General features: G+C 36.6%; 1 protein-coding gene across 2 annotated transcripts in view; it reads left to right on the top strand.

Annotated features, from left to right (window-relative positions):
• The window catches only part of LOC112146120 (protein kinase C beta type), a 119,215-nt gene that overhangs the window by 43,699 nt on the left and 64,744 nt on the right, over nt 1–10,772 (top strand). For both annotated transcript variants that reach the window (XM_024271783.2, XM_024271781.2), the window contains exon 3: nt 5,242–5,324. In XM_024271783.2, the coding sequence (XP_024127551.1) occupies nt 5,242–5,324 (83 nt within the window). The remainder of the gene's footprint in view (nt 1–5,241; nt 5,325–10,772) is intronic.

Raw genomic sequence — 10,772 nt, forward strand, 5'->3', positions numbered from 1 at the left:
ACAGATTTATATGACAACACATTTGTGTAATGATGTTTTTCTTGTCAACTATATACAAATAATATATAACATAAAGAATTTGATGACATTTTCACAATGTACTGTAATCCATTATATTTTTCTACAACCAGTGACTGGCGAGGCTCAGTGCTTTAAAGTTAAAGAAGTAGCTATGTGTGTTTAGCAGGAAAGAGCAGCTGTAAATGCACTTTTTTATCCATATTTATATGTCTAACATGCAAAAGGTAAAAATCAAATGCATCTAATGAATATTTTGCGTACGCACATTTTTTGATTTCTGCTGATATTTGTAAGAATAATTGTATTTTTTATGTAAAAAGGAGCATAAAGGGAAAAAAAAACACACGGGTAAATGTTTCTATGTAATTTACGCCCCACGGTCGTATCCCTGAACAGCCTTTTCAGCCGTGGATCTGGGTGTGTTTGTGTGTTTTGGTTTGGGATTTGGCAGTAGCGGTTTCCAAAAGAGCAATCGCCTTGAAGCAATATGTTCTTCCATCCATGTACTCGGTCCCTCCACCTGCTTTCTCTCTGTGTATTCAATCTGCGATATGATTGAAATGAGTGGGCGATCATTGTGTGTTTGTGTGTGGCACAAAATCATTGCAGTGAGTAGGCAGTGTAACCAGAATGAGGATATTGCGTGGGAGTGAAGCACCATTGAAGTGCACATGATGTATAAGTGTGTGTGTATGGGTGTGAGTGTGTCAGAAAAGGTGCTTTTGTGTTAATTATAACCCCTGTGGTCACTGCACGTTTGTTAGTTGATGAGTTCACCAAAAAACAAGAACTGGTCTGTGAATATGTAAATGAGCCATTAGAGGTGACCACTTATGAGCAAATTACCAAAAGAGTTCTGTTATGTAAATACAAAAATGCAACAAGACAGTGAAAGGACTTAGTTATGTAAAATATTTTATTGTGCCTGGGAAGAGTCTTTCTACTGTGTCCAAGGGTGCAGCTCATGCACTTTATTTCAAGGGCTGTTCAAGGAAATTAACACATATTTTACAAGAAAAACATTTTTTTTTTCAAACTTTGGTGTAAAAATATGTGGGGCAGTTGGGTTCAATCTGAATGCAATTCACATGTCAAATTCGCGTCCACCACCTCTGTTTTGACACTGTGTCATTATCGTCTCAATGCATACACATAAAGTATCATAAAGTTCAGGACGAGAAGCATCAGATGCTCTTCATGTTGGTTGTAGGGCTGGGTATCAATTTCCAGAGATGGTTCGATTCACAAGAGCCAGGATCGATTTGATTCTGATTTTTTTTTTTTCATTCTTTCGATTCACTCAATTCAATTAAATTTTGAGTTTACACAGTGTACACATTTAGGCACATTTGTTTAGACATACATAATAATCTACTATATGTTTTGAATGTATTTTTATTCATCTGATACCGTTCACATACTGTAAAATTTATTAGTGAAATAGTGAGATTGTTAATATCGTAGAGTGTTGCATGGTTTCTCAAAAGGAGAAACTAACAACATTTTTCAGATCATTAACATTGTAAACTGTGTTCTGCATCTCCTGGAGGGTTTCAGTTTGTCCACTAGGTGGCGATTGCGCTATAGTATTACACCTTATTCCAGAAGAAGAACGTATGAGCAAAAAAAAAAAAAAAAAAGAACTTTAGACCACAAATAGTTATTTAAAAAATATTTCCTTAAAAGAGTTTGAAAAATGAATTCCTATAAAGATGTTCATTTAGTCAGAAATGTATATTTTGGTCAACCGAGCATCAGCTGTCCTATGGGAAATTCTATTAAACGTTAGCATCAAGCTAGCAGACTTTAGCTTTATCTGCTAAATCGATCTATTTTTTTTCTACGAATCGATTATTGATCTATTAAGCTTAAATCGATTCAAATCAATTAATCGATTTTATCAACCCAGCCCACCTGCTGATTATGTCATCAGCACATCATGGGTCAAAGCTGACTCAAAATCTTCGCCTTCTGTACATTGACTTAACACTAGAAAGGACCTCTCTTGTGGCGCGAATCGATGTGAACGCAGCTTCAGATATACTTCATCTCTGTGGATTTCATGGGATTGTATAAGAAGTTGGATCCAAAACTGGATGTTTGTTTAATTTTTTTTTTACCGATTCACTAAGAATCGTTACATCCTAATTACATAGTATACATAACAGGGTTAAAAATTTACTGTAACCACATGTAAAATTTACCAATAGTAAAATATTTTTTTTAAACATATTCCCATGTTGGAATCATAGACAGTGAATAGAGACAAGGGATAAAAAAATGTTAATTTTGATGTTTAAAGTCAAAGATAATTTTAATTTAATCTGAATTTGTTCAAACATATAAATTAAAAGCATCAATGCAGCATCTTTCTCATCCTGCAAGGAAAAAAATATAACCAAGCAACTTTTAAGTTAAGTTCACAAATGTTTGTTATGCTTTTACTATAAGCAACTTTATTCAAGACTTTACACTTATAAACTTTTATTTAAATCAGAAATGGGTTTCTTTTTGTTTTTAGAATCTGAATATGCTTTGATCTCACAAGTGATGTCACATTTACAGCTGTAACTGCAGTTGAACATTCACAAAAGTGGACTGAGCCGACAAATCACAGACTTTCATGGAATGATGTATTAACTCAAGTCAAGGCCAAAGTTTAAATAAATATCAAATGTGAAGGAAATGACTGTTTCTATCATCACAGTTCATATCTGTCACTGCGTACACGGCATGCACTGGGAGGCGCATGCATCAGGACCACGGATGTGTTTGCGGTATTTTTAACCTCTTCTGTTTGTCTTGGCTGTCAGTGGATCTGACAGCGGTTGGGGTGGAGATGACAGGCCGGTTGTGCGTCAAAGCTTTCACTTGTTTCTGCACGACTGACTATTACCAACCTGGAAAGCGGAGCCAAAGTGGTTGACTTTCAGTTGGCGAAACGGGAATGACAACGAAAGCGTGCACGAGTATACAACACAGCCGAGAATCTTTGGTGTCCTTGGTGTTTTGTAATAGAAATGCATTTTGGGGGTTTACACATTAGACGTAAACAGAATTCCTGCATCTTTCTGTCAATAAACTTTCATCCCAGAATATCTATGGCTGTCTTTTGTCACAGGAACACTGTTTTCATTCTATTTTTAAGAAGAGAAATTATTACAATTAGATGCAACATTTTGCCCGGTATAACACTATCTGCTTGTCACTTTTATTTATTTATTTATTTTTTAACATTAGTAGTCAAATGGAGGTTGCAGTAATCCACTCCATTTCAGTGTCTTTTTTGGGGAAATATTATATTATGGTTGTTTTTTTTTTTAACAATCACAAACCTAAAAGTGACTGGAAATGCTATCAATTTGGATACTGTAACATGTTGCTGACATGTTACAGGAAAACATGGAAGCTAAAACAACAGGTTGAAATGAAAAAACACAACAAAAAATATAAAAATTACAGGATTACTCCAAAAAATCTGATTGCAGAATATCACTGCTGAGTCCAAATCTTTTTGAAGAGGGGGACGTGTGTGGCAGGGAGCAGGAAGTCCATAATCTGACTAAAGCGGTTGAATGTAGACAAAATCAAAAACAGCAAAAATATCAAATACCTAACTGAATAATGTTAACAAGCAAAAGAAATCTTAGGAGAGCATTTATTTTGAGATGGTCAATAAGAATAAAATGGGAGCCAAAGAGTTGAGGAAATTTACAAGAATTAGTCTCTGATTTCTGGAAAATTCAGTATAAGTCTTTTTTTTTTAAATTTTGGTTGGTAAGTGTGGGCGTATTTATCTGAGTATCAATACTATCAATACATAGGTGCAGTATCGATACTAGGATGATGAGGTCAATACTTTGTTGCAGTTCTTCTTTAATATATATGCAGTAAAGAGCTTGAACATACTCACAGAGTTCATACAAACACAGTGTCTATCTGTCGGCAGTGTTGCCAGATTGGGCAGAAAACTGCCTGATTTGTACTTGTAATTATTTGCACTGCTGTCACTTACATTTTTGTTACATTTTTGCTCTTTTAAAATTTTGGCATCCTGTCATTATTAATATCCATGTTCTATATTTTAAGTATGTTCAGTACAAATTTGATGTAATTAGATAATTAACATTTTTATTTTCCAAAAGTCTCAGTCCTGTGTTTCATTATAGAATTAATTAACAAAAAAATGTTTATTTGTGAAATCATTCTATAATACAACATTTAATGAAAAAAGTACTGGTATTGTATCAGCGATACTTGCTCTGCAGTTACTTGATATTGGATCGATACCCAAATTTCCAGTATTGCCCTTCCCATTTGCCAGGGGTTCGATTTATACTCAGGTGCGATTTATATGTGATTGTTAGGAAAAAATAAATAACAACCACTAGAGGGCACTGTAGGTGTATGTATCAGTATTTGCTACTGACAACAATGCAGAAGAAGTTCTGCTCAATCTTACGCTAGGCTTTGTCGAATTGTTCAAAAGTGACGCAGAAGATGAAAAAATTACAAATTTGGTGATTTGAAGTGATAGGAGAATTTATTTGACATTCTAGCATGTTCTTGATGCTATCGGAATAATTGTTCGCATGTTGCACCTACTAGACACCTACTTATTCATTTTCTCATAGTAAGGCGTGAATATATTCAGTCTTTTATCTATTCTGTTATGGTTTGCCTTTCATTCAAAGTCCATTTTTGTTCCCATATTTTGTTGAATACATTTCTCCCAAAAGTGAGACTTATATATATATATATTTTTTTTCTTTATTATACAATTTTTTTGGCTCCTGTGATCTATATTTAGAGACGACTTATAGTCCGAAAAATATTGTACATTGCATCAATGTTTATGTCAATCATGAATTCACTTATAAATATCTCATATTTTAACTTCCTGTTTAAACATTTATTTTGTACATTAACATCCTGCGAATGGCGTTTGCATCCTGTCTTTTATTTCTTTTTACAAAGGTTTATTAGTTTGGCTGCAAAACTTCTAACAATTTAAACATACTCTTTTTTAAAAATTCTCCCAAACATATCCTGATCATAAACGTGCAGTGGTGGACACTCTTACACAAATGCCTATTAGCGGGAGGCTAACACCACATGCTGGTTACTAAAAGACAATTACAGAGAGAAAGTGTTTTTATGGTTTAATCAAAGGAATATGGGTGAAAGTTTCATGTTTGTGTCTTTTTTTTCTTTTTACAGTGTGTTGTTTTGTGGTTCACAAACGCTGCCATGAGTTCGTCACGTTCTCCTGTCCTGGTGCCGACAAAGGACCCGCCTCAGACGTGAGTACAAACAACTTTTGCTTTTTTTTTTTTGTGACAATCTCTACTATGGATGGGCCGATATGTTTTTGTTTTTTCTGATTATTAATAGTCAAGACAACCAATGACTAATATTTGGAGGCATAGTTAATCAAAATTTAGAAAAATAGAGCTTCTGGAAGTGCAACAAGCCTTTTCTCAGTATGAAGAGGACAATCATTCTATCATTCTAAGGCAGGGGTGTCAAACTCAAGTCCTCGAGGGCCGACGTCCTGCTGGTTTTCTAGAAAACCTACCTTATCGGCTGCTGATTACCTGGATCAGGTGTGTTTAGCCTATAAGAAGCTTCTATGGCAGGTTGGTTGGAAAACATGTAGGACACCGGCCCTCCAGGGTTGGAGTTCGACACCTGTGTTCTAAGGTGCGGCTGCTTCAGAGTCAAAATAATACGGGTGTGTACTAGCAAGACTCAGACGATACAGTACATATAGTGATACATGATAAAAGTTTGACCATTACTACACAGATTATGCTTTTGCAAATGTGTTCAAATTATTTGATGTACTTGAGTGACTTATTCAAGGAATATGAAGTGGGATTGAATCAGTGTTCAAGCTTGAACTCCTCAACACCGAAACTTTAAGTCCAGTGTTGACGTTCTTTGGACTACCGTAGTTTTTCAATCGTTGACACGATCACCTTAAGGCGATTCAAAACCTGGGAAAAGCAACCTTACGCTAACATGCAAGACTTTGAAGTCGAGAAGAGCTAACACGATCAATGGAAACCAGCTGATTAGGTACAAAGCGGTATGGAAAGCCGCTTTTTTACGCGTCAGAATCGGCTCATTCACTTTGATTACCTAAAAAATCAAATAGTTACGGTTGATCAAAGGCCGTGTCTTATTTAGGTGTCGCCGGCAACATCTTTGGTTTCCACTCACTTTTAAGGAATTGGAATGTGGACCCTATAGATTATTTTTTTCCTTCTACTCAAGTTAAGTGGTGTTTGGTCAACAATCAAGAGAAATAAAATATGTATTGTTTTCTGGTTCATTTTTTTAAATTGTCCTTTTGCATCAGAGGACATATATTTGCTAGTGTTTCAAGAGTTCTCAAAAGTTGTGTCTGTGGCCCCCCGTGAGGAGCCTCTTCAGTCAGACGGGTGCAGTCAGAGCCACCTCCAGGGGAAACGGCGCTGTTCACTGCTTGGCTTCCTGTCTGACAGACAAGTCAGAGCTGTGCTTTTCCCATCATGTGTCTAACAACCACTTGAGTCATTTTCTCCGCCTTTCACCCGACTGCTTTGGCTTGTCTTGCGTTGACGTTGTCACTTAATAACATACACGAACTCTGGTATAAATCTGTAATCTGTGCTTTTTCTTCTCTGGTATATGGACATCTCTGTTTTATTAAACATTATGAAAGAGTTTCCTTTTCTCTCTGCATTCAACACACACAAAAGGGTGTTTTTCTTTGTCATTTGTGTTATTTATTTTTATCTGCTTCTATTTTTAGCATGTCCATAAAAACTGTTTTTACTGTAAATAACCCACTCCGATCATCTTTTGAGGTAGTTTAAAAGTGCTCCCAGTTGTCTTTTAATTGTAATTTTCCTGATTTTAGCTAAAACCAGAAAATCTGTCGTTTTCTATGACCTAGTTTCTGCAGAGTGCCAGTAGTTCATTAGAATTTCAACTCTTGCTATGTTCATACTGGGCATGTGACACGTACATTCTTGGACGCCATCCATATGTTGCTGCTAAGGCCGAATATTACGGGTGTAACGAAACACAGATAATCTGTGATTTGTACAGATCACAGATAATTCGTGATCCGTATGGATCACTAGCCATGGTTTGGCACACATGTGTACCGCGGACCCTCCTCCCTCCGCCACTGCTGCTGCTTACCTCACGTGCGCATTATTAAAATAAATTGTCTGTCCACACCAAATGTAATTAGAGTCAAATTCCTGTTCTGTACACCGTCTTTGTTTTATCATGTGTCAAAGTTGCTGCTTGACGGTTATTCAAAAGTCTGTTAAGCTGAAACTCCCCCTGCATGTGGGAGGAGCTTCAGGTGGATACTGAGACTTTAGGTTTATTTATTTTGAAGAGCCGAATAAAAGCATCAGTTCATGTCTCCGTGTCTGAGTTCAGATCTCCCAGTGAAGAGCAGTGGCTGTCCCGTAGCCGCTGCTCCTGCAACCAGCATGTACCGTCCGGGGAAGGCAGTATGGCAAGTCAAAAGGATCAAAAATCACCAGGAGTAGCAGGCATGACAGTACCTCACATGTACTATAGATAATAATTATCATTTGAAATATTTCAGTGTCCCCACCGTTAGTTTCAATACTACAATTAATATCAAACAATAATGAAATTTTAACTTTTTCATTTAAGATTTAACTTGACTTTTTTTGGGGGGGGAGGGGATTAGGCATTCTTTTTTTGTAGATTTGGTCTCAGGAGATGTAAATGTAATCAGAAACTGTGTTTTTACATTTTTGCTTTGAAGTACTTTTTATGTTTTTTCTTCAAATATATGTTTTAAAGCTTCCAAAAAAAGTAATTTGAGGCTTTTATATTCTTGTTTTTTCCTTTTTTTTTTTTTTTTTTTTTACTTTTTACTGATCCGGAACTGTGACCCTAAAACCATGACAAGATCCAAACCGTGACTTTTGTGATCTGTTACATTTCTACCGAAGAGGAATTCCTCCCCTACCCCTACAGCTTCTCCCTACCCCCACATTTACCCCTCCAAACGGAGAGTCATGGAAAAGTAGTGTCTTCAAATTCGGACGTTACTAACCCTCAATAACGTCATCAATAGTCGCTGGTCATCTAAGTTATCGCATAGCTACCAGTTCTTGGAAAATGCCTCGATGTTGGTTTTATACCTTCAAAAAGTCATGCTAAAACAAAAAAGTCATTACTTGCATTCAGATCTAAACGTCTGTGCTTCAGAGCGCAACCACGTGAAGAAATGCATTTCTCTGCACAACACTGTGATGCGGATCACTAACCAGGTGAAGAAATGCACAGCTTTGCCATGCCTTCCCCTTAAAAGAATAATTCCGGACATCAGTAAAGCTTGAAATACCCCTACGATTGGAGGGAAAGGGAGAAGTCGTAAGGGTAGGGGAAGAATTTGATTCAGCATAAATCTGAGTCCCTGATTGATCAAAGTTCAACCTTGTTTAACTTGCAATGCAGGGTTAATGGACGCATGGTTATATGTAGTTCCTAAAATGGTTGTAGAAACTTGGGAGGGAATGTGTGAACATGGGAAGTTTCGACGCAGTATTCCAAAATGAAAGAATTTCACTGAAAGTGGTCACTTGAATGTGTGTTGCTGGGGAAGGTGTGGTTGTGATCCTGATCCTCGTTGCTTGTGGCCCTCACATAATAAGTTCTTTTACAACGATTTGAATAAAGAAATACTTAGAAATACAATTGTCTTCCATCATAAAAATGCCACAAGAACATGTTAAAAACACCACTTTTATTGGCGTGTGTCTTTAATCCATCTCTGCAACATCAAAGTGTCCCCTACATTCTCTATTTATGCTCTCTATCCACCCAAGGGGCCCCTGCTCTTAATTACGGGGCCTCATCACTCGCCGTGTTTTATTCTTAATGAGTTCATGGCTTTAAGACCTCAGCACAAAAGGGAAAGGAGACCAGCTTGGTTTCAAACTAGCTGCCCATTTAAATATAGGAGACAAGAGATCCTTGTGATACTGAGGAGGGGGGAGGCTTTTAGTAAATCTGACTCATCAATATAGATATTGCTTTTAATTGTCCTCCATGACCGCCTGTTTATTGTTCAGAATCGTACAAATGCTATCATTAATAAATCCATAAATTAAACTGCCAGTTGTCTGATCTGCTTCTCGCCTGTCTTTGTCAGCTGTGTATGTTTAAAAGAAGAATTCAATTATAAATGTGGGTTAATAGACTGGGCTCCCTGTGGGGGAGGTCGAGGGATGACATCCTCTAATGAAACCTACATTTCAGGCCCCCAGCTTACTAATGCTATAGAGCTCTGGGTGTGTGTGAGATCTATTATGTGTAGGCATTTGTTCTCACGAGTATAGAAGGTAAAGAAATATGTGCAATTAAATCGCCGTGTCAGAGGAATTTGGTTGATTGCAGGATCAAACGTTCGGACTAAAAGCCAGTAGAGTGTTCTGGGGGGGGTCACGTTCTAAAAAAAAACTGCAATAGCTGAAATCTGCGATTACGGATGTTTTAAGGCTGTCAAACTCCTCACTACACACTGTCAAGGTTTACAGCCAATCAGGACGCAGAACATGCAGAACCAAGTGCTCTGAGGAAAAAAAGTGCAAAAAAATCTGTGGAATAGTGAGGGAACACTGGGTGCGGACTATTTTACTCCAAGCCAATTGACTGGATGCATAACGATTCATTTTAATGATTCAATTCATATCATAATTTGTGGTTAACGACCCGATCCATAGTCGATATTGGTTGATTTTGAACAATCCGATTCACCGACCTAATATGGATCCAGGACATCTTTAGTCATAAAGTTCAGCCCACCGTTGTTTTTGCACATCAAAATAATACAAACAAAACTTTATTAGAACATTCTACCTCACTTTATGGTCATGTCTTTGCAAAATACTACATGTTTCCACAATTGAAGCGTAATGATCGTCTTTTGCTGCCTTCTCATGTGTGCAATTAATCGCAGCACCCCTTCAATTCAGGCTTTAAAAAAAAAGTTCCTCCAAAATTAGCGACATCTTTCATTGAGAATTACACTTAATTAAAGGTTGTTCAAAGTGTGGCCTTGGAATTTTTGTGTCACACATTACGATAATGACATTTACATGCATGGAAATTCTCTAATTTCATAAATAAGCTCATATCTGGAATAAATGGGTGTGCACAATCAAAATGATAGTTTTAATTTCTCCAAATAAAGGCAACTTTTCAAATAGCATTTTAAACATTCACATTTTCTCAGAATTTCAGAAAATAAACAGTTTATTTGAGAAACAACGCATTGAAAGTGTTGTTTACACCACAGTTTTCATGTGTTTTATATGTTTTATTAATAGATAGTTTGCTGAGCAGAACTTGTATGAAACACCTCACTAAGGAGGCTCTCCAGGATTTCGCGGCAGATTTATATGATTGTTGCGGCCTAAAATGCCTGATTTTGCGGCAGCTTTTGGGAAATGTTGCAACAGAAGTTGCAATGATTTTTAATATTTATAATTTTTGAAAAGTTCCTAAAAATGTTAATTATGAAAAAAAAATCACAATTTAATGTATTCCAACTCTTTTTATCGTGATACATGCACTAGGAAAATACTTCATCATCACCATATACAATAATGTTTTGCTGTCATTTAACTTGAACCCTGAAACTCAAAAGGAACTTTGGTCCTCCCTGCTCACAATAACATAAATATTTGTGTGTTGATTTAAACATA

Source organism: Oryzias melastigma, linkage group LG8 (genome assembly GCF_002922805.2).
Source record: "Oryzias melastigma strain HK-1 linkage group LG8, ASM292280v2, whole genome shotgun sequence".
Lineage (NCBI taxonomy): Eukaryota > Metazoa > Chordata > Actinopteri > Beloniformes > Adrianichthyidae > Oryzias > Oryzias melastigma.